The sequence below is a fragment of the Mus pahari genome, chromosome 2 (assembly GCF_900095145.1).
Source record: "Mus pahari chromosome 2, PAHARI_EIJ_v1.1, whole genome shotgun sequence".
NCBI lineage: Eukaryota > Metazoa > Chordata > Mammalia > Rodentia > Muridae > Mus > Mus pahari.
In genome coordinates, this window is record NC_034591.1 from 67,820,344 (window position 1) to 67,845,569 (window position 25,226).

General features: G+C 45.0%; 1 protein-coding gene across 2 annotated transcripts in view; it reads right to left on the reverse strand.

The window, feature by feature from the left end:
* The window catches only part of Igf2bp3 (insulin like growth factor 2 mRNA binding protein 3), a 130,956-nt gene that overhangs the window by 49,059 nt on the left and 56,671 nt on the right, over nucleotides 1-25,226 (reverse strand). The window contains exon 1 of one of the 2 annotated variants that reach the window (XM_029534714.1): nucleotides 14,429-14,671. The exons of the other annotated variant lie outside the window; for it this stretch is intronic. Coding sequence (XP_029390574.1) covers nucleotides 14,429-14,449 — 21 coding nt within the window. The 5' untranslated portion in view covers nucleotides 14,450-14,671. Of the gene's footprint in view, nucleotides 1-14,428; nucleotides 14,672-25,226 lie in introns of those variants that run through there. 2 annotated transcript variants of the gene reach the window in all.

Genomic DNA, 25,226 nt, shown 5'->3' on the forward strand with positions numbered 1-25,226 from the left:
TAGCTGTCTTCAGATACTCCAGAAGAGGGCGTCAGATCTTGTTACAGATGGTTATGAGCCACCATGTGGTTGCTGGGATTTGAACTCCAGACCTTCTGAAAAGCGATCGGGTGCTCTTACCCACTGAGCCATCTCACCAGCCCACAGTGAACTCTTAAGAGGCACACTACATTTTAAAGGCAATTTCCTATTTCATCAGGGTTCCTTCCTTCTTAAGCACTTTTCAAAAGATACTTCACCTTCTGTGGTAAAGTCGGTGCTTCCACATACTAGCTGTCTGGGAATGTGCTTTCTTCTTCGAGGAAGGTTGACTTCTAACTTGCTAACAGAATGCCTACTTCTTTTTTTCCTTTGAGACAGGGTCTCACATAACTCAGGCTGGCCTCTAACTTACTATGTAGCTGTAGCATGGATATGCTGAAAGTCAAGGCAGTATAAGGGTGGTTGTAAAGGAGAAGAGCAGGCAGTAAGGGGTAATTACCTATTTAATGTGTTTACTTAATCATTCCTAGTTCTTTCTGAAAGCAATTTGCTCAGTAATTAAATATATTAGCTCTTAGTTTCGCTTCTGCCACCTCAACTTTACTGCTCCAGAGACAAAGCTAAGTCTGTGGCCCATGGACAGAGCAGCTAAAATCTACAAAAGAAAACCAGTGGAGCAAACATCCTCCAAAGGCTCCAGTGACAAAGGAGCCAAGCCTTCCATCTGCAGAGGGTGTGCGGTATGCATGGACACATGCGTGCATGCAGGATGTATATATGCAATGTATACATACAAATACACATACATGTGCATGTACAAGTAAAATTTGTAGGTCAGGAAAAAAAATAAATATATTATATATCACATTTTTACTACTTATTATTTTATTAGGTTTCACATATACATTTTAGGCAATAGTGGCACACATGAGTTTCAGAATAGCCAGGACTACACAGAGAAACCCTGACTTAAGAAAACAAAAAAACAAAACCAAAAAAATTCTTGTATACTTAAACATCGTATTCCCAAGAAGAAGTAAATGCTGCTGGTTTCTGAGTATGCTATATAAGATTTGCCAACTACTATACTAATAATGGCAAGTTTCATGGTATATAAATCATATTCAAACAAACACGGCTTTAAAATAAAACTAAAACAGACAAAATTGTAATCCTTTAAAAAAAAAAAGGGGGGGGGGAAGGTCCAGCATTAATCTTGGTATTTAGTTGTGAACAAATTAACAACATAACTGGGTACCACGCGGGAAGTTTACATCCAGGCTACAGAGGGATTCTGTGGGTCCTTGGTGCCTTAGACATTTTTATGAGAAAATCTAGGGATAATCATGACTCAGAGAATGGGGGAAGGTGCCAATGGCCTGATCACCCTTCAGACTGGGCGAGTTCAATGGTGTCTTTAATCCCAGCACCCAGGGGGCAGAAACAAGTGAGTTTGAGACCAGCCTCATCTGCATAAGGTAAATCACCTGGCCAAGAGTACAACTATCTCCTACTAAGTTGACCCATCCTGCATATCAAGTAGGAAGATGTGCTATGTGCCTGTGGTAGCTGAACTCCTCTTCATTCAATATTGTTGAGCATTCTCTCCCTTCCCCTACCCCCAGTCCCTTACCTATTTCTATAATATCTCCACAAATCTCCCACAAACCAGAATCCATACTTAAGTGAATTTACTTCACTCACGCTGGATTGGAAATATTTCTTCATGCCTAGTGAAGTTTAAAACCCCACTGAAGAGGAAAGAAGGTATCAAGGCAAGCTAAGGCTTGGAAGTAATGGCTTGTTAGACATTTTTTCCTTTTAGGACTTAGGGCTCAAAATCACCCAAAAATACAGGACCTCTGTTTTACATTGTTCACCCAAAGCACAAATAGTAAAGAAAGTTGCATGAAACATGCAAAGGGATACATGCTTCCTGAACATGGTGCTGAAGAATCAGGGTCATGTTGCTCAGTGGTAGTGCACACCTTAATCTCAGCACTCACAGGTAGAGGCAAGAGGATCTCAGGGAGTTTGAGGCCAGCCTGGTCTATAGAACAAGTTTCATAATGGCCAGGACTATTACACAGAGGAAACCCTGTCTCAAAAACAAAACAAAACAATCAAACAAAACAACAAAAACAAATCAATACCATTCACAACAGCCTAGAGTAGAAACTACTTCAACATCTATCAGCTGATGACTGATGAAGAAAACATGGCACTCTCATGTACAGAGCCATCATGTGGTCATGAAGAAAACATGGTACTCTCATGTACAGAGCCATCATTTGGTCATAAAAGGAAGCATTTACATATACTACAGAATAGGTGAACCTTGAAAGTAGTTTGCCAAATGTCAGAAGCCAGGCACACTGTCTGATTCCACCTGTATGAACATCTAAACTACCAAATCCCATAGAGGCACAAGGCAGACAACTGGTTGCTAAAAGAAGGGGCGGAGGGAAAATGGCCAACAACATCTGGAGGTTCTTTCTGTGTTCATAAAACTTTCTAAAGTCACAATGGTGGTTGGAAATAAACAGTGACGCACTAAAAACCATTACACTGTGCATGCCAAAGGGGGATTGCAGAGTTCCTGAACTCCATCTCAACAAAGCATTGAGTATTACTGAAGATCAACAAATGACACAAAATTTGATATATTTTGATATTGTACATTGATGTGTACCAGTTCCCTTGAGATCAAAAGGATCTTGCATGGTGGAAGAAGCTCCTTAAAAGCATAAGAAGGTAAAGAATTCAATAGCTTCAGGAAGTCCCTGAAACTGACCAGATTCACTAGGCCCCTCCCTGCCAGAGTAAACAATAAAAGCCTCAGATTCAATAGAGCCTAGCTGCAAACAAGACTGTGAGACCAGACCATCTGCCAGGAAGAAGCAGAAACCAGCTAGGCTGCCTTAAAGAGGTTTATATCAACTGAGGCACCTGGCTAGGACACTCCCCAACACCCTCCAACCCATTGTACTGCCTGCAGTCTGTGCAGTGTGTTCCTGGTCCCCAGCATTGTGAGCTGCCACCCATGCTGGGGTGGGCTTTTGGTAATGCAGCTGTCTTTGAATCATTTCTGCTCCTGGAACTAACCCCTCACTCATATTCCTGTTATGTAACCCCCCATAAAACTCACTGGTTCACCAAGTCAGACTTTAGTCTGCTGTGGAGTCCCTTATCTGAGGTAAGTAGACTGTGTTTTGTGTCTCCCCAAGAAAAGTCTTGTCACACAACATGCCTATATGTACATTAAGTCATCACAGAAGCGACTTCCTTCATGTGTCTCTTCAGTCTGGCGGGGCCGTTTGTTCTTATCTCCCCATGGTTATCTCAATAGAGCTGAAACTGTGCACGCAGCTCAAGCTCCCACGTAGTCAGTCTCCCTCTGCTTCCCAGCCTCAGCTCCACCTCCACCAAACTGAGGCAGCTGAACCACCAGGCACAGGAAGTGCACCACGCTCAGCCAAGACCTTCTGTTTTGCTGCTGCTTTCATGCCAGCTCCTCATGCTGTCGGAACCACAGGGCCAGCATGCTTGCCTCCAGTCCAACTGTCTTCCTGACAGAAGTTACATTACCCAAAGGGGTTTCAAGTCACTGGAATGCACTGTCCCAACACCTATGCTACAGCCATATTTTCAAAATTGAGTGGTAAAATGTCTGTCTCTGATTTTCTCTATGTCTGTCTCATTTTATCATGTCCTTCCTTATCTTTCCTTACCCACCATACTGGCAGTTACTACACTTGGTGATGGTGTTAGCAGGTGTGTGTGGCAGTGCCCTCCTCTTCGACATCACACTAGCTGTTAAAGCTGGCAGGTATTACCTACCACATGCAGGTGGCCTCACCCCTTGTCTGTCTCCCATGCTACAGCTCTTTACTTTTCACATGGTGATGGAAACAATGGGAAAATACTGGATGACAGTCTCTGTGCCAGTCCAGACCAGCAGCTGCCTGTCATCTCTTCTCCAAACAAAGGTGTACTAACCTCCAGGGCTGAGAGAAAAGCTCACTGCTCATATCTGCTTACTCCATGCCTGCCTAATAAAGACTGGAGCATTAAAAGAAAGACACAAAATAATGTCTGTGTCCACTGTAGTGACACACAGCTATAACCCCAGTACACAGGAGGCTGAAGCAAGAGAAAAGTCAAGAGTTTGAGGCCAAACTACACCATGTAATAAAATCCTGTCATTAAAGAAGACTTTTGTAATCATCCCGAGCGAGGTAACCCAGATCCAGAAAGACAAACATGGTATGTACTCGTGTGTGTGTGTGTGTGTGTGTGTGTGTGTACATATATATGTATGGCTGTCCGTGTGTGTGTGTGTGTGTACATATATATGTATGGCTGTCCGTGTGTGTGTGTGTGTACATATATATGTATGGCTGTCCGTGTGCGTGTGTGTGTGTATACATATATATGTATGGCTGTCCGTGTTTGTGTGTGTACATATATATGTATGGCTGTCCATGTGTGTGTGTGTACATATATATGTATGGCTGTCCGTGTGTTCGTGTGTGTGTGTGTGTGTGTGTGTGTGTACATATATGTATGGCTGTCCATGACTTGTCTACTTGTGGGACGCTTTCCTCCTACTGGGTTCCCTCGTCCAGCCTTGATGTGATGGTCTGTGCCTGGTCTCATTGTAGCTTGTTATGACCTGTTTGGTTGATGTCCCTGGGAGGTCTGCTGTTTTTTGGGGGGTGGAGGGGAGACTGTATGTAATATATGAAAAAAACAAAAAGATAATACTTTTGTCCAGAGTGCAAAGAAAGCTGATCTTCCATTCCATTAAAAGTCCACGGGAATTTAGCCAACAGGTGCACTTACTACAGACTCGCGAAAAAGAAGCACAAGTAGGCTCCGTACCCACGCCGCCACGGGGAAGTCTAAGTACAACTCAAAGGGCACCCAGACATTCTCAGCCACGGGTAGCCTTCTGATACTAAAATTAGTTTTAGATTCTAGGGACTGCTCATCACAGACACGGGTTATTCCTCCTGTCAAAAGAGGTGGGGACCATGTCCACAGAAGCTGCTCTTCAGAGCTAGGGGAGAGCCAAGGAACTTTCTTCAGATGCACCCAACACTGCCCCAGGAACAGGCCCAGGACCTCTGTTCTTGCATCCCTGAAAGGACTATATATATAACAAAAGGCACTCAGATATTGCAGGTGTCAGGCACCATTTCTAGGAACTACTAACCCAAATAAACAAAATAAAGGTTTCACCTGATTATTTCTCTAAACTATCACCAGCACAGTACCTTGGATAAGACGTCTCTCAGCAAGTCTGAGGATGGCTCTTAGGTTAAGAAGACTCGCCCTCACAGATCATTGCAGCACAGCACCCTGGTCACCAGGAAAGCCCTCCTGAGCTCGCACAGATGGTCCAGTGTAGGGTCTTTAGAGCAAAGGCATGACTTCTGGAAAACCTAACTTTCACTAGGTAGATCCTCTAAGCAGGTCAGGAGGTGGCAGTTAGCTCTCGGTCATGTGATCAGAAGCCCAGTCCACCATCATCTCTGAGGTCCTAAGAAAGGGCATCCTGCACTCCCATGTTTCCACTGAGCCATGCTGGCTTTAAAAACCTGAGTGCACACATCACACCCTCGTCTCAATCCCTCCAAGTACAGCTCACGTGACCTGCTCATCCTGTTTTGTACATGTTACCCTCTGCAGTACACAAGCTGTCCTTGGTTTTGAACTGTGCTGTCTGGAAGCAGACCTGTCCATCACTCACTCCACACACTCCCACAAGGTACCAGCACCTCATTCTGCAGCTAGATAAATGACGGTAGGGAGGCTTCACAGTGCTAGTCAACCCCAGCTGTCGGGGCTCTGCTCACTCCGGTAACTGAGCCCATGGAAACAGTGGTGTCGAGGTGGTCAGGCGTGAGAGCAAGCAAATGGACTGACCTCTGAAAGGTCCTGGGCTTCTCTCACACAACACACTAACACCTGACCGTACATGGCAGATCACGGTATAAGGTGCGAATTTTACCCAGCTTCTTTAAGAGACATGTGTAAGTGTTTATGTTTACCTATCTATGCACACACTCAGAGTAGCATGCTTCACTCCTTTTCACACTTATATATACAGTTCTGTTTTACAGCCTTAAATACACTCTTATTTGCTCCTCCAAATGTGAGTGATGTCTCCATTATAGATGTATGAGCTGGGGTAGGATTTAAAGTAACTGGCTGAAGCACGGCCTTTCTTAACTTTTCCCCCTGACCATCGTTGCTGAATTATTCAAGTGCCTCGGGACATCTCCAGGGCCAACTGTTACCGGTACCTTTTCCTTCACCCCACCCCCACCGCCTTGAGTCCACCCCAACAGAAGAATTTAAGAGACAGGAACAGTGGTGACAGTCTGGCCCCTTCCAGACCTCAGCCCCTAGATGAGAGATGGGAGAATTCTACAATTAGCCAGTATGGTGGCACAAACCTCTAATTCTTGAAGTTGACACGCTTTGACATGAGGACTGGGATTCAGGAACTAACTGGACTACAAAGTAAGACCTTAACTCAAGACCAAAACCCTAAAAATCAAACAACTCAGAACCCGCTAACTTAGTCCTCGACAATTAGCAAAGTAAACCCACTGCCCAGGAAAGGGGGGTGGTGGGGAGCAGAGGCAAAGCCTAGTCATGGGGTGGGTGTCTCAGTGGCAGGGAACTTGCCCGGCATGTGTGGGGCCCTGAGTGCACCCCTAGATTGGCCAAGAGAAGAGAAAGAAGTCCAGTTATAGTCCTTACATAACTCTGGGTAAAATCTCTGTTCTGTATACCCAGTGAAACTCTGTTTGAGAAAAACAATTTTTCATTTGCAAGCGGTTATCAGTTGCATATAGCTTCTCAGTTAGGGGTGGGGGCTTGTGTTCACTTCCACTCTCAGCACTGGGGCGCCATCTCCGGTCCAGAGACTCTGTGAAGCAGGTTCTCTCACTGGCCTGCACTGGCAGGCCAGCAAACCCTACTGCACGTCTTGTCTCTCTCTGTCTTTCCAGTTGCTGACACACACATACGCCACCATGTGGGCATTTTACACAGGACAGAGCAAACTCAGGTCCACACTTCAGAGGCAAGCACCAAACTGCCTTCTCCAGATCTGTTTTAATGCTGTAACAACAGCAAACACAGAAAGATGATGAGGTGACCTCCAAAGTCAGCACTGCAAAGAACATTGCCCACAGATGACCATGTTGTGATCATACACGCAGGAATACTATGTGGAGAAAAAAGAACATTTGGCGCCCCTTCATGCTAGCATAGCTTCACTGAACATAGCATAAGGAGGTCTCAGTGTTGCATCTAACAAGTTTAGTTAAAAGACCACCAAAATACACAACTGGGTACAATTTAAAACACACCAGTAGACAGGAAAATACCGCAGCTCCAGCTGTAGAAGGACAAGGAAAGCTAACAGACCCAAGTGATCTCGGCTAATACATATTAGAGCCAACGCACAGAAGGGCCCCCGAAAGAAACTACAGAAACACTTCAGGCTGGGTGTACTGGCTCATGATAGCTGTTCTAGGAGGCAGAAGCAGGAGGATTGCTGAGAGTTCAATGGTTAGCCTGGGCTTCAGAATGAGACTGTTTCAAACATTCACAGGGATGCATGCACATACAGCAATTTAACAATTAAAATCAAAACAAAGCCAGTTATGTAGGTATGTGGTAATGCACTTCTGGGATTCTAGCCTTCAAAAGGCTGAGACAGAAGAATAGAGAGTTGGAAGCCAGCCTGGACAAAATGTCGAGAAGCTACTCCTTATTGTTGACGCACTAACTTCATTTCTGTTTAGTCAACATTAAAGAACTCATCCAGATGTAAGTGAAAAGCTACGCACAGACATGTTCACTGACAGGTCAGTTGCTGGGATGAGGGTGAAAACCACTTGCCTAGGCAGTGATGTGGAATGCTTTAGATAATTACAAACTGCACAGAAACCCAGTAAGCAACCATCATCATAATCACTTCAGGAGGCCAAGTGCATTTTTAGTGTTCGGAACCTTTGTGCTTCAGCTGGGCCTGCTGGCACACATGTGGCCAGCCCAGAACCTGAGAGATCCTATCACAAACTAAAATGAGCAACTGTGAGGCCCTTAGTCCAGTCCCGAGTACTGACCCTCAAAGCTGCACAGAAGGCTTCGAGAAAATGAAGATGGCCACAGGAAGGATGTTTGCAGACAATGCATGTGATGAGGGATGTGTACAGGGTGTTAAAGGAACTCAGACACCCCAAATTATCTTGTATCATTTAAGCACTGCTGGTAGGAATATAAAAATCATACAACCATTTTAGAAATCAGTCTGATAGTTCCTTGAAAAGCTACCACACACCTCACCAATCCCATCTTTAGGTACACATCCTTTAAAACTCTGAAAATCTCTACTCACCACCAACAAGCACACACTATTCCCAAGAGCACACACACTGGCTGTGCAGCTGTACGGCCAATGGGAAGACTGCAATAGCTCCCTCACAGGGCAGCAGTCTTTCTGGTCATGAGAAATAATGTCGCACATGTTAGAGCACAGCACCTTGAAAAGACTGCCAACGAGCATGCCAGTGTGCGACCAACCCTAAGGGACCCAGGACTCCAGGACTGCAAACACTAGGCTACCTGGTTACACAGTGGGATCAAACCAAACAACAAGCACAGACATGCAAGGCCATACACGAAATACTCCATTTACATTAAATATCAGAACAGGCAATCTATAAAGACAAAAATTGTATCAGAGTCTCTATGACCTAGGAAGCAAAGAGACAATGATAAGAACCACAGTGATTTTAGGGGACAATGAAAACATTCTGAAATTAACAGTGATGTTTCCAACCCTCAGGATACTCTTTCTAAGTCATTGTATTGTATTGTGTATGCTACAGGGTAAAATTTATACTCTATGAATTACAGCTCAATTTTTAAAACGTAACAAGGCATAAAATATAACATGATTGGCCATGCTAAGAAACTGAGTCCCTTAACAATATTATTCTAGAAAAAATAAAGTGAAAACACAAATTATATAACATAGGTTATACAGACTTTCAGAAATTGTTTAAGAAACACACACACATACACACACACAGTGTGCAAACAAAACAAAACAAAAATTAACAAAAGCTCTTTGATAAGACGGGTCCATATATATTTAAGTCAAAATACTTATGAGGACTCTGGGACTATATTTTAATTTCCAAGGTCTGTTCCCCAGAAAATAAGAAACTCATTCTACCACAAACTACGAGATTCTAAGTCTGAGATCAGGGCACAAGCAGGCCTGGCCGCTCACTGGTGTCGCTAGCAATCTTAGGCATATTCATCTGGCTCTGCTTCAAAACCTTTAGAGTCTTCCTGGCTTGTGGGGAGGGGAAGAGACATCCACAAACTTTAGTGAGGTTCAAGGCTACTATCAAGAATCACAGCTTTGTCTCTCATCCACTCCCCACTGAATCCCCACTAACTACCCTTCACCTAGAACACACTTTAGGGCTCCTTGGCTCTGGAATGCAATCCATTACCTCATTTCAGCTAACCACTCTACTGTGTTCAGGACTGAAGTCATCCGGATTGATGTCATTAGCACCTGCAGGCGTGACTGGTGCCATATAAAAAAAGGGACATTTAGACAAAGGCATAGCACAACTGCAAAGACAGCCTGTACTGGGTGCAGTGATGGCTAAGAAATACTAAGACTGCTGGCAGCTCCAGGTTCATACCACGTGTGCTATGACTTGGGGCTGCTATCTCCAGAATTCCGAGAGAACGAATGTATTGCTTAAAGCCTCTTGCCTTGTGGGCACAACTATAATCCCCGAAATCTGCCAGTATCTACCTTGAACTTAGCACAGGGGCTTGTCTGAGCACAATCCAACAGGCCACTCACCGGTCTATGTCTAAGTAAGAGTCCTTGCATCCATGCTGTCTGGAACAAGCTGCTCAGATAGTCACACTTGAAGGCTTAAAGGCAGGAGAGACTCTCCACTCACCTCTACACACAGAGTTAGGCAAACACATTATCCCACTTAATTATCCAATTATCTGCCTGTGTAGACACTAGCCATGCCCTCAAGATGTATGATAGGCTTCAAAGAGGAGACAACAGAGAGGTCCTGGGTTCCATTCTCAGCATCCACATGGTGACTCACAACTGTGTGTAACTTCAGTTCTAAGGCTCCAACACCACCTCTGGCCTGCTGACATGGCACACACACACACACACACACACACACACACACACACACACACACGTGGATCACAGCTATACCTGAAGGCCAAACGCTCCCACACATAAAATAAAAAGGAATAAATACAATCAAAGGAGGTCACAGGGAGAGGGAGAAAGATTAGGCTCATTCCCTAAAATACAAAGTTAATGGCCTCAAGCCCAGATGACTTCACAGAGCAGACGCTTCTTCATAGACAAGTAGTTCTCTCAAGATCCTGGGCTCTTGGTTCAACAGTGACAAGGACATTCTGCAAGAGAAGCAGGCAATCTTAACTGCTAAGCCACCTCTCCAGACTTGCAGTGACAGTCTCCCAGCGGTCTGTGGGAAGGCAAGGAAGGTAGCTTTACTCCAAACACACTACTGCTTTAAACCCCTCTCCCAGGACACCAGGATTGCTATGCAGTGGCAAGTTGTGCTGACAGCAGTGTCCACGCGATAGACTGACAGTGGTATCTCCTCTCAAATGTATAAGCTCAGACTAACCAGGAGGGAAACCTCAGCTAACCAAGACCATCTACGAAATATTCACTACTGCTAAAACCATCAAGGTCATCAACAACCATGAGGCAAGAAACTGCCACAACAGCAGGAAGTGGGGAGAACCCACAACTGCATGTCATGCAGGTCCTGCACAGGATCCTGGAGCAGTCGCAGGAAGAATGAAGGACATAATCTTTATCAAGCATCAACTTCAGTTTAGTATAAAGGTGAATAGCACAGGTTCATCGTGTGCCAGATACACCCTGCTAAAGCATCCTGTTAATAACAGGGGACTGGGTCTGCAGTACATGGGAAGCCTCTCCACTTGTTTCCAGTTTCTCTGTAAATATCCAACTATTCTGAAGTGCAAAGTTCATTCAAAAGAGGAATAAGGCGCCAGTATATGCTGCAATGTGCATGAACCCTGAAGAAAAGAAAGGGAAAAGACTCAGTCACAAAATGGCACACACTGCATGTGCAGTCTATAAAATGTCTAGAATACAAAACCTATAGAAATGGAAAGTGAACTTCCCAGAGTTGGGAAGAGAAGGAAGGAGGAAGTGATTACACACTGGGAAGGGTGGCTCTTAGGAGTAATGAAACATCCTAAAGCTAGATAACGGTGCTCTACTGCAACTCCGTGGTAAGACACGCTAAGAGTCACTGAATTGTGTGCACTTCAAAGGAGACTGGGGGACCAGCAGGATGGCTCAGAGAGAACTTGCCACAGAGGCCTGCTGTCTTGTGTTTAACTATGTATGCTCTGATCTCCATGTGCATCACACACACACACACACACACATACACACACGCACACATAAGCTATACACAATGAGTAATAAAAAATTTAGGTGACTTTTATGGTATATGAATTTCTTAATAAAGCTGTTATCAACACAAAACGAAGTACAGCAAAACTAGAAAAGCTAACGTTAAAACACCAAACCCATGTGTGGGGTGGATCTCCTGGTGATCATAGGTAGCGGTGCCCTGGAAGACAGTTTTCACTGTTTCCTTCCTTAAATAAATGACAAGCAAAAAGGAAAAAGGAAAACAAAAATCACATCAGCTTTGCTGTTTCCCGAAGATGTCCATCATCCCATTTTCCTCAACTCGGTTATGTGCCAGGTTTGCTGAGAGCTGACCAACTGTGGGTGCTTTTCACTATTGTTCTAGCTACACAACCTGATCTCCGTGCATTCGCACACCACACACAGCCACCCAGAGCTCACCAGTTAGTCTGGATGAGCTGGCGGGTAAGCCCAGGGATCCCCCTGTCTCTGCCCTCCCAGTGTTGAGATTACAGGTGTGCATGACACTTGGGAGCCACGCCTGCTTTGTGATGTGGGATCTAGGAATAAAACTCAGGTCCACAAGCTCACACTGGAAGTACTTCCCCACCACAGTTCTCCTCAGTCCCTTGCAGACCTTTTGAATGAAATGTTCTCGTCTGCACTTGTGATGCGTGACTCTAAGGAGGGCATCTGCCACCCTTTAGCCACTGTCATAAAGCTCCTATGTGGGTTTTACTGAGGGTTCATGTCTGAAGAAGTTAACCATCGCACTGTACTGAGAGCCTTTCTAAAAGCCTTCTGCTTTGTGTGAGGTGGTGGTTGTCATTGTTGTCATTGTCATCATCATTGAAACAGGAACTATATATAGTTTAGGGTCCTGATCTCATTACGGATCCCAGGCTACCTACAAATCAATGGCCTTCCTAAATACTCTTCCTACTTTGAGACGTCAGAATCCATCCATTCCCCAGTGCTGCTACCCACATATGTACAGATTTCTGGTTTCCTTTGTGATTGGTGTCTCTTTGTTCCTCGAGAAGCCATGTATTATTCTTGCCTTCTCTCCTCAGTCAGGGTATAAAAACCCTCCCTAGTTATTCAGGGCCCATATCTTTTTCATAGACATAAGTTCTTATCTATTACTAGTGTAGTCTACAAACCCTCAAACATTACACCTACACTGATAAGGGGGGAAAAGATTTTTTCACAGCCTCCCAAGTGCTGGAATTAAAACATGTTCCCTTGACCATGAGACTTTCATTGATTACAACTAGCTGTTGGGTACAAAGCAGGGTATGCTTGCCTTGTGCCCATAAAGTGCTTGCCACACAAGCGTGAGAGCCCATATAAAGTACAGTGGTGAGAAGGAAAGAGACAGAACAACATCCAGAAGTTCTCAGGCCAGCAGAGCACCCCACCTGCAGGGAGTCTCACACAGGGTAGAAGGCAGGGACCAACCCGAGGTCCTCTGACCCACACAGGAGTGCCACAACATGGCATGGCCTGCACACACTGGAAAACAAATGCAGCATATAACACACACACACACACACACACACGTTACAGTTGTGAGACTCTAAGGGTGGAGCCATGGGTCTAACTTACATGCCAAGGTCTTTTAGATTAAAATGTTTTTAATTTGTAAAAACCAAAACCACAAATGCAAAATACTCCTCAAAAAATGAAGCAATTTAGAGCCACTTCAGTTGTTTAATATGCATGGCCTGGGGGCAAAGTCAGGGAAACTTAAAGTTAAAAATTAATAAGAAGTCAGTGATAATACTCTAAAAATATACAATAAGGTAGAGGTGACCCTTAAGCTCGGGAGCAATCACTCCCAGACTAAACCTGCTTGGCAAGGGCCTCAGACTCTGTCATGCGCTGCGAAGCTCTGTCTCCAGCAGCAAAGGGGCGGCCCGAGCAAAGGTTCTCTTTCTAAACAAACACTGCTTAAACACTAAGTCAGATAAAATTCCTATGATAGAGAAACAGAGCTCTGATGAAAAATTTGCCCATGTTTTGTCAAGCCAGGAAGAACCCAACACAATGAAGTCACATCATTAATAGGAAAGGAATAATGAAGATTATTACAAGTCATCATTAATAGGAAAGGAATAATGGTTATTACAAGTCAGAACTATTTGCTCAGCTGCTATTCAACCTCACTGAAATCCTGAAGTGCCCAGAGTCTGTCTGGAGTCACTAGACAACAGATCTGCTCAGAAGAGCCATGCTGGGTGTCGGCTTGGAAGGGCTTAACACAAATCCACCTGAAGGAGGCTGCATGTGGGGTGCAGCCTTTTCCTAACACAACCGTGAGAAGTGTCACTCAGGGATGCTTCCAACTCTCTGTGACTCAAGTCAACACTGAAGTCACAAGTTTTCCTGGAAGGAAGGAAGGAAGGAAGGAAGGAAGGAAGGAAGGAAGGAAGGAAGGAAGGAAGGAAGGAAGGAATTAAGCTGCCTTCTAAGATAAAGTTCAGTATCAACTTAAACTACCATTACAAAGTCTAACCCAGGCCTGTTTTGTGGCTCAGTGGGTAAAAGCACTTGCCGCACAAGCCCGACGACCAAAGTTCAATCCTTGGGACTTACAGTAAAAGAAGAAAATGGACTGAGAAAAGTTGCCTTCTGACCTTCATACACAAAGAAGAAAAAAACTAACCAAAACTGAACTTCATAAAACACTAAAAGTACTAACCCAACTGAGATGAAAAATGTACAGGGTAGCATGTTCCATGACATGTAAAGGTTCACATAGCTTACACTATGAATAAAGTCTGTCCCACGAAAACCCAAAGAAAATTTACTTAAAAAGAATTTTATTTCTATACTAATAAAACTCAAGACAACAAATTTTCACATATTTGCCAATTTATGTGCACATGTGTGCATATGTGCGTGTGTGCTTACCAGGCCGAGGGGACTATCCATGCAGGTGAGGATCCAACTTCAGTCCTAGCACTCATGCAGTAAGCTGTGCACGGTAGCACACCTGTACTCTCAGCACTATCGAGACGGGGACAGGAGGATCCTAGGGCTCGATGGCCACGCCTGTCCTAACTAGCAAACCTCAAACCAATGAGAGAACCTGCATCAAACCCACAGAAGACAGCTCCTGAGGTAGGGCACTCACATACCTCTGGCCTCTACTCACACACACACACTCACAAACACACACAAATATGAACATACAAACGTGTACATACGCGCACATACAAAAGCAATAAATAAAAGTAGCCTATGATGGGGTTGAAAGGTTTCTGACCAAGGTGTGTTCTGTGAGCACCTCCTGACCTGCATCTGGCATCCTTCCAGGTCTTTGGAAACAACATGGGGGAACTACAACCCTTGTCCCCAAAACCTGGAGTCTTCGAGGGAGAGACAAAGGTCAGAAAGCAATACAAATATAAAAAGCAGCTACTGCCCCCACAGTGCTGTGGGGAAAAATACTGGAGACACCTGACCCAGGTACGGCCAGAAGATAAAGGAAGGCTTTGTGGAAGAAATGGCAGCTAGCGTGGGAACAAAACAGTTAATGGGAACTGAAAGAGGTGGAGAGGAGCAGGGCGTCCCTGGCAGACTGTGCTAAGAGCTTTGAAATGAAGAAGGAGGTGGGGTTAGGAAAAAAGCTCGACTTCACAGCGGAACACATGGACACTGGCCAAAAGCAAGCAGCCTTAAAGGAGCTGGTTAATTCAGAATGCAGACACCTGAGCCTGTGTCACATGCTTGTTCTCACGATGGCCTTGCTGAGATTGTCTTGCTGAATCCCCTTTGCACAGACAGGAAAGGGGTTCTGCAATGCTCTGTCCCTTTGCCCAAAATGCCACAGTCAGTACAGGGCTGGCCTCAAAGTCCGAAGGCTCCACTGTGTACCCTGGGGCTTGCTAATGTATTACACTGAAACCCTACCACCTCTGGCTTACATAGTGTGAAACTACTGTTCAAATTTATATGGAGAATACACAAGGCCTTGGGAACACTGAACATGTGAATAAGATCTGGGTTGGATTGGTTCATTTTGTGCAGTCCAGAGGCACTGACTTGGGTAAGATAACAAAGCTGCCTATATTGCCAAAGGTGTCTGCTGCAAGCCTGATTATAGGAGTTCCACAGTCAGACCCACACAATGGAAGGAGAGAACCAACTGTACAAGTTGTTCTCTGACTTCCACATTCCCAGTGTAGCACAGTCTGAGCACGCATGCCCGCACATATGAACACAAAATAGATAAATAATATTTTTTAAAGTGGCAGAACCCTGGGTAGCTGCATTCCTTTGACCCCAGCATTTTAGATGCTGTAGAGAAGACTGGAGGTCGGTCTCTGAAGACAGGTTAGACTACACAGGGTTTGTTGATACAGGGGCTTGTTGTGTTACCTCAGCTGGCATGAACTGGCTATATAATCTAGGCTGGACTCCCAGCTCAAAGAGACCTGTCTACCTCTGCCTCCAGACTGCTGGTATTAAAGGCATGCACCACGCCCAGCTGAGAGGGGGCGGGGTGGGGGTGGGGAGAACACTGACCGAGGCTCTGGTGGGAGAGACAGGAGAGCACCAGCTCTCAGCTAGCTCCAGGCAACCTCCAGATCAAAGCAGCAGCTCAGCAGTAGTGACTGCGGCTGTCTCCTCAGCAGTAGTGACTGCAGCTGTCTCCTCAGCAGTAGTGACTGCAGCTGTCTCCTCAGCAGTAGTGACTGCGGCTGTCTCCTCAGCAGTAGTGACTGCGGTTGTCTCCTCAGCAGTAGTGACTGCGGNTGTCTCCTCAGCAGTAGTGACTGCGGTTGTCTCCTCAGCAGTAGTGATTGCAGTTGTCTCCCAGTCTTCAAAAGGGGTCAGCTGCCAACAGGCCCTGCTCATCTCCATGGGCCTGACTATCTGCTGGAATGAGTACCCTCTAAGCAATGGGACACAATGTGACATTTATCCTGCATAGAGATCCCTCTAGGTTCTGAAAAAAACGTCATCTTCATGCCTTTCTGACTACATTTCCCACTCCTGGGGTTTATTTGATATTTAAGTGCTAACTACACTGTGGTCCTGCAGTGTTCCAAGAGTGACAGGTCTCATACAACTACCTACTACTCCCCAAAACCAGCGATACGTCTCCTACAACAAAGGGCTCTATGGGTATAATAGAGGACCTAGTTTTCAGGGAATCAAACAGCTCATCCAGGAGGGCTTGATGTGACCACAGGAGTTCTTGTCCAGGACAAGAAATGTTGGTAAAAATCAGAATGCTCAGGCTGGAGAGATGGCTGAGCAGTTAGAGCACTGTCTGCTCTCCCAGAGGTCCTGAGTTCAATTCCCAACAACCACATAGTGGCTCACAACCATCTGTAATGGCATTTGATGCCCTCCTCTGGTGTGTCTGAAGACAGCAACTGTGTATATGTGTGTGTGTGTGTGTGTGTGTGTGTGTGTGTACATACATGTATTGTTTTTCAAAAATAAAGAAATAAAGCAGAAGGTTCTGATAGCAGAAACAGATAGGGATACTGTACTCTGAAGATGAGGAAGAGACCATGAGCAGAGGAAGACAGGCGGCCATGAGAACCTGTAAGAGGAACTCTACTACACTCGCCCAGCCCAACTGACATCCACTCAGCCCCAAGCCTTTGGCTGCCACAGCTGCCCAAGAATTGATTTCTGTTGCTTTAAGCCACAGCATTTGTGAATCTGTTCCTGACTCATAGGAGACACTGTACCTAATATTCTTCTATATCAGCACACAACATAAAACATTCTAAACCTCCAGTTACCAAAAACTGCAATAACCTGAAGGGTTAGATGTGTTAGACTTCTTGTGCCATCATCCTGTTCAAACACGATGGAAGGCCATGATGATGGGACCTTTGCTAGGTGACGAGGTCACCAGGGCAAAGCATTAGGGTAGGATGGGTACCGATGAAAAAGAAAAAAGAGGGGCCCCAGAGTGCTCCTCTACCACTGTCCATGGGCCAGGAACCCATAAGCAGTTCTGGCTGGACTTGATCGGCTGGTGCCTTCATCACAAGACTTCCTAGTCTCTACACTGAACAAAAGTATGTGCTATTTATGTGCACTGGTCCATTATAATTTATACAGCAACTCAGAAGGACCCAGACAAAAATCTAAATGTGCAAACACAGAAGTCAGCAGACTAGCCCTGGGTCTAACCATAAATACCTAGAGCCAACCTTCCAACACCACAGGGAATGACCCAGTGGGAACCACTCAGTTGGAGAGCAAACGTGTTCTAAAAGCTATCAAAATTACCATGGGTTTAGGTGTGGGCAGATAGCTCTGCAGGCAAAGTGCTTAACTCACAAGTGTGAGAACAGAAATTGTGATCCCTAGAATTTATTTAAAGTAAAGGGTCAGACCTGTGATCCCAAGGCACAAGAGGGAAGGCAAGGATCTCCAGGACAAGTGAGACCTGAGGTTCTCAACCTGTTGGTTGTGACCCCCATGGGAACACATCAGATATCCTACATATCAGATATTTACAGTAACAAATTATAACAGTAACAAATCACAGTTATGAAGTAGCAATGAAATAATTTTATGGTTGGGGGTCACCACGATATGAGGAACTGTATTAAAGGGTCAAAGTTGAGAACCACTGAGCTATTCCAGAGAGGCCCCATTCAATAGAGAAGGAAGACGCCCAATGTCAGCCTTCAATTTGGACCTACACACCACACACACACAGAAAGAGAGAGAGAGAGAGAGAGAGAGAGAGAGAGAGAGAGAGAGAGAGAGAGAGAGAGAGAGAGAGAGAGATCAACAAACAAACACCTCAGGCTGGAGAGATGGATAAAGAGCACTGACTTCCAGAGAATCCAAGTTCAATCCCCAGCAACCATAAGCAGTTCCAGGGGTTCCAAAGCCGTCCTCTAGCCTCCAGAGGCACCAGGTATATACACATATATACATGTAGGCAAAATAATCATATAAAACAAAATAAATAGTCTTAATCAGGAGATAGCTCAGGTCTCTAATCCCAGAATTCAGGAAGCAGAGGCAGGTGGATTTTTTGAATTTGCATCCAGCCTGGTCTACTGAGCCAGTTCAGGCCAGCCAAAGCTACATAGTAAGACACTCCTTATCTTACAAGGAAGAAGGGACAGTTTGCTTCTACTAGTATAAAGTCCTTGTCCCACAGTCACAGGGCCCTGGGCTTGATCTCCAGCCCCACAAAACCATAGAAAAACAAAAAGTTCATTGTTCAACTGATACAGTTACTGAGGTTAGGTAAATGAGATCCAGGCCACCTGATCCCTACTATGGGGCTGACCTCCACATATCCCAGAAGAGCTCACCACCAGCACAGAACAGGGACAGCCCAGGACCCTTCCTACCTTGCTACCAGAATGTGTTAGCCAAGACTCAGAGAAAAACACACAGGAAGAAGCCTTCTAACATCCAGGCCTAAAAAGTCTTGCTTCCCTGTGTCCTGGCATGAAGGAACACGGACTTTAAATATGCAGATCTAAGAAGAAATAAAAGCCAATGGTGCATATAAAATACGTTGCAAATCCAATAATGAATCAAAAGACAGGAACGGAAATCTTCCAGGAGGAACAAGTGTTGCGAATCAGTCATTCGCAAATATGAGGGCCCGAGTTCAAGTCCCAGCACCTACAGAAAAAGCTGGGCATGGGCCCCTAGTATTGTGGGAGACTGAGACAGGAGGATTACTGGATGTTTGTGTGTGCACACATGTATGCAGATGTAAATTTGTGGGGGGGGGCGCGCGCGCGCGTGCGTGCGCGTGTGTTTGTGTGTGTACGAGCACACGTGCACACTCATAAGCCAGAGGCAGCTGTTGCATGACTTCCTCATTATTTCCCATGTAGGCTTTCTCCATGATGAATTAACTACTTTTCTATTGCTATGATAAGTCAGCAAGACCAAGACAACTCAGAGAAAAATGGGTTTATTTGCGCTTGCCGTTCTCCGAGGGGTTAGAGTCCATGGTGGCTGATGGCTAAGAGCCCAACATCTTGAACTGCAAACAGGAAGCAGAGAAACCCAACTCCTGCTCTCTCAGGGCCTTCACACTGGGACTCCCTGCCACAAGTTGCCTGTCCTCGTGCACAACAACCTAGTCTCCTTTACCTCTTGTGCCTCTGAATCCAGTGCCACATGAGTGCTGCTGCCGCCTCTGGCTGTGGCTTGGGATGAGCACTTGCCTGCTGTGACCACATGAGCATCAGCTTTTGTAGACTGAAGCAAACTTTCCCTGACAGTACCCTTGCTATTACTCCTGCTAATCTCCAACAGTGGCAGCCTCTCCTTCAGCACAGCCTTGGCGGTGACACCATGCTTGCCAATACTCTTTTCTCTCCAAGCTGCACATTCTGTATTTCTTTCTTTTGGCTTCTTTTTCTCCTTCTCATTGTAGATCCGCATACTTTACTAGTAACAACCAAGTCACAGACTCAATCTTACACTGTCTTGAAATTTCCTGCCAAAGAAATTAGTCTATTACTTTTTAATTTAGCCTCAAGACATGGGCTAAAAACAGCTAGATTGTTTGTCCAAATAACACATGAATGGCTGTTAAGGTCCTTGCTTCCCCTTTTAATCAAACTGGGCTTCCACTGTCTGTGCTACTCTCAGCACTATTGCCTGCCAGGGGCCTACTACATTGGCATTCAAGAGAAGCATTCAATTGCTTCTCTGGTCCAAAGTTCTGAAGTCTTCCACATTCCAAAAACCAAAAAAAAAAAAAAAAAAAAAAAAAAGAGGGGAGAGAGGGGGACAACAGGATCTTTACAGCAGCTATTCACTCTCTGGTACCAACTTATATTACCAAGGCATCATAGACAAGGACGGACCTATGTTTCCAGAGAGTTAAGGTCTATAACTGTAGAGATGGCAGCATGGCAACATAGCACAGACTTGACAGCCAGGGCTGAAAGCTGAGACCTGAGAGTTACATCTCAAAATAAGCCAAAGGCAGAGACAGCCAAATCAACAATTTCTCAAAACCCAGCTCCAGTGACAGGCTTCCTCCAACCAAGCCATACCTCCCTCCTAAGCCTCCCAGATAGAATCACCACAGAACTCAGCTATTTAAATGTCCAAGACCATAGGGAACATTCAAACCGCTACACATGGGTATTTGGGGGTTCAAGCTCCTAGATCCATATAAGATAATTTAGACCCAATGGCATGAGTGCATGATCTCAGTGTTAGAAAAGTGGAAACTGGGAGAGAGGTATTTGGGGCTCATTGGCCAGCCAGGCTTGGTGGGTCTCAGGGTTGTAAGATGCCATGTCTCTAAAAAATAAGTAAGTAGGTAGGTAAGGTTTGAACAGTTCCTTAAGAATGACACCATGGACTATCCTCTGGCTTCCACAGTTACACGCACGCGCGCGCGCACACACACACACACACACACACACAGAGGTGCCCATATAAGCAAAGAGTATCAGTTAAGTGAGCTCTGAAATGGCCACAAGCCATTCTTCTGTTAGCACAAATACATGGTCCGCTAGGGGTTCTTTTATGTGCGTTCTACTATTTGACTGCTTCATTATTAGAGTTATTAGAGTCTTTAGGCTCCAGTCATATCCAAATACTTCTTGTTTGCACTGTTTTGTTTTACATGCTTTGACACTACGGTATACGTCCAATAACAGACTTCAGTACAGTTAGTGGCACTGCACACACTCACTTTCGTTACACAAAGTTTATACTATGGACCAGGAAGGGATTGTGGATATAAAGAACACCAAGCAGATGAACACAGAAACTTGATCTCAGCTGATCGTAGAAGGTGGAAGGACATAACACATCCTCAATTCAATCAACACTAAGTACCTCCGCCCATCAGACAGAAACCATAAAGAAAGGAACCCTGAGAAGCCATCAGTACACATATACAGACATCAAGTGAAGACAACAGAAAGTAAAGGTGCACAAGCGAGAACTCTAGTGAAAAAAAAAAAAAACAAAAACAAAAACAAACAAACAAACAAAAAAACAAAACCAGGCCCTTCAGCAAGGCAGAGAAGAAAAGGACAGAAACGCCCTTGGTACTGAAGCACATTTTCCTTTCTGGATGCTGGTGCTAAATTTAGAAACAGGCCATTCTCAATTGACACACTGTGTCACCCGGGGACCGTTCTCCTCCTCCCATGTTAGCTTTATTTTATTTATTAAATCAGAGGTGGAAACAATAAAAATGAGAGAACCAATCAAAAGGGTTCACACATCCCAACAGCACATGTGACTCGCAGGGCTCTTGTGCTGCACCAACACGTGGACAACCTAACTCACATCTTCAAAGACAGCTAAAGACCTACTGGGCCTTAATGTAACCGAAAGTGATCTGTAAGAAGAGATAACTTCAGAGCAGTGGACAATAGTGTTGCATTCTTGAGAAATGAAGGACTCATCCAATCCTCTTTGAAATCTAGAAGGAATAAAAACTACACACAGTCAAAAAAACTAAACTTTTGTACCAGGTTCTGCAACCAGACACAAGTGAGCTAACTGGTCCACTCCACTGTTTCCTCACTGAATGCAACTATAAAAGCTGAACCATACTATAGTAGATGTGAACCCCAACAAGGGCGGGAGTACTGTTGGGTCTGAGGTGTGTCATTTACCCTTTCCCTCTGACATGTTGCCACAATTCAGACCCAAGGGAAAAGTGGAAAAGCCTTGCCATCTTCTCCTGGGAACAGGATGCTACACAAACCTCCCAGGGAAGGCAGAGCTACAGTCCCAAAGGTTGGGTTGAACTTTGTGCTATTTTCTCCATCCTGTCATTTAAACCCTCCAATCAACATAGGAAGTGTGTGACCAAGGACCAGGACTCAAGACTCTAGCTTCTCCACCTAGGAAAGGCCCAGGGCACAACACAGTACTAACACAGTGAGGGAGTCGGGGAGCTCACATTACTAGAAACTCCTGAGGTTACTCCAGGAGCCAGCCAGAGCCCCTGGCTCAATCCAAACTCAGCAGCCTACTCTGGACTTCGGTCATGGCTGGATCACTGCCTGGGGCTCGGACTGGCTAAAAGTGGGTGGTGCACAAGTCAGACAGACCCCCAAACTCTGAAAACAACAAAAACTGGAACTCTAAACCATCTAAGACTGGTTCCAACTTGCAATAAGAACCCAGCCAAAAGGAGGGTACCCCACAAGATTATCAGCCTTCTTCACAGGATTTAAACAAGACACATGCAGACTCTCAAAATGTTTAAGATATCCAAAATACAACCCCAATTTACTTAGCATATGAAAGCCAGAAAGAAAATCAACTCATACAGAAAGTCAGTACAAACACCAAGACTGACACAGATGTAAAGTTACTTGACAGATTTTAGAGATGTTTACTATAAAAATGTTCCACAACGGGTGAGCATTCTTTAAAAGAATGATAAGAAATGAGAGACCTTAATAAAGTATCGGATGAATTCCCAGTAGGCTGCAGGTGATAGGGAATTATCATTGCCACATGGACCAAATCCAATTACTTTGAACAACTCACAGAGAAGACACTGAACAAAATGAAGAAAGGCTCAAAGCCTTATGGGGTAAATCAGAAGGGTGGAGTCACACCACTGGTGTTGAGGAAAGAAAACGGAAGGAAGTGTTTGCAGAAAAGGATGTGCAGTGATGAGTAAGAATTTAGCAAAAGACAGGAAGCATACTGTGAACCGTGAACTCTGAACAAGGCAATCCCCCCAACCTGTCTCTGAATATATCATAACTAATTAATGAGAGCCAAAGGGGAAAATCTCAAAAACAGCCTAAGAATCAAAGTGTAAATAAGTCATAAATAGGAGATAACAAGAACATTTCCAATCATTTAAAAGTAAAAAGTATATATTCTTAAAAGAGTAAACTCAGGCACAGGAGAAAACATCTCAGTGGTTAGGAGCACTTAGTGCTCTTATAGAGAACCCAGGAAAGATGGCCAGGCCATCACACCTCCCCAGGTGAGGGCACCTGCCCCTAAAGCTGACAGCCCGCATTCAATCCCTGGGACCCATGTGGTAGAAGAGAACTAACATCTGAAATATGTCCTCTGAGCTCCGCAGGTTTGCCCTGGCATGACCATGCCAATACCCCCAACATACACAAAAGTAAAAATGTAATAAATTGTTTTCACAACAGTAAAATCAATGAAACCACGTACTTCTTTTCTTTAAGTGGGCAAGCAGAGAGGTGGGTCAAACAGGCATAGAGCATTTGCTGCCCTTGCAAGAGGACCTGAGTTCAGTTCCCAGCACCCACATGGCAACTCACAATCATCCCAGAGGATCCACCACATTCTTCTGGATCTCTGTCAGGCACTAGGAAGACACATGGCACACGTACATATGCGTAGGTAGACATTCCTATACATAAGGCAAAATAATCTAAAACACCTCTAGCAAGACAGACCTAAGACACTGAAATGAGCGGTGCAAAAATTAAGAGACACCACCTCAGATTCCATAGAGTTTTAAAGGTTAATAAAAGAATGCTACAAAGCATGACTCTGTTAATTAACTTCATAAAGCGAACCAATCTTTCAGAGACGATCACCAGGGTTGGGGCCATAGCTCAGTGATAGAACACTATATATTATCTAGAAAGCACCAGGTTCCAAGTTTAATGCCCAATAACCATGGCAGGTAAGGAAAGAGGAAGTCCAAGAATTCTTACCAACTCTTCACCCAAGGTGAAGCACAGTTGTGGGGCCCACATGGAAGAACAACAACAACAAATGTTACAAGGTGTCCTCCGCCTCTCCAGGTGCACACACAGAAATCCAATAAAAAAAAAAAAATCAGGGTGCAATGGGGGATGATGCACACACCTTTGATCCCAGCACTATGGAGACAGAACTGGTGGATTGCTGTGAGCTGGAGGCCAGCTTAGGCTAGAGAATGAATTCCAGGACAGCCAGAGCTACACAGAGAAATCTTGTTTCAAACAGACAAACACACACACTTGATCTTAGCCAAAAGGCCAGGAAGTGATATAATAAATCAGTGAATAAATGAATAAATAAGTAAAATAAAAATTCAGGTAGAGGTCAGTGTTAGAACACTTGCCTAGCAAGCAGTAGGGCCTGAGCTGCATGCCCAGCACTGAGGGGACAGTGAGGTGAGCTGCATGCCCAGCACTGAGGGGACAGTGAGGTGAGCTGCATGCCCAGCACTGAGGGNCCAGCACTGAGGGGACAGTGAGGTGAGCTGCATGCCCAGCACTGAGGGGACAGTGAGGTGAGCTGCATGCCCAGCACTGAGGGGACAGTGAGGTGGGCTGCATGCCCAGCACTGAGGGGACAGTGAGGTGGGCTGTTTGCATTAACTCCCAGACAACATAAAGCATAATGTGATACAGAGGGGCAAATGAAAAGCATGAGTAAGCCTACAGGAATGAGAACACAAATGTCACAGAATCCTGGAAAGGCTGGTGACTTGGTCCCAAGAGGGACGCGGCCTCACTGTGAACACTAATTATCTCCCAAGCAATCAGGACCCCTGAAGACCAGGAAACATTCGAATAAACCTGGGGCTTTGTGCTACAAAATGAAGTAAGTTAGTAAGTGCTGAGGTGGCATAAAAACAAGGCTGGCTTCAAGAAGTCGCCACATTCATCTCAGGATATAAACACGGGAAAAAAGTGACTCCAATCTGCAACCCAAAGAATCTTACACCCACAAGCCTACAGTTACGCAGGCAAACGTACACTGGCTCTGATTAAAGGCACTC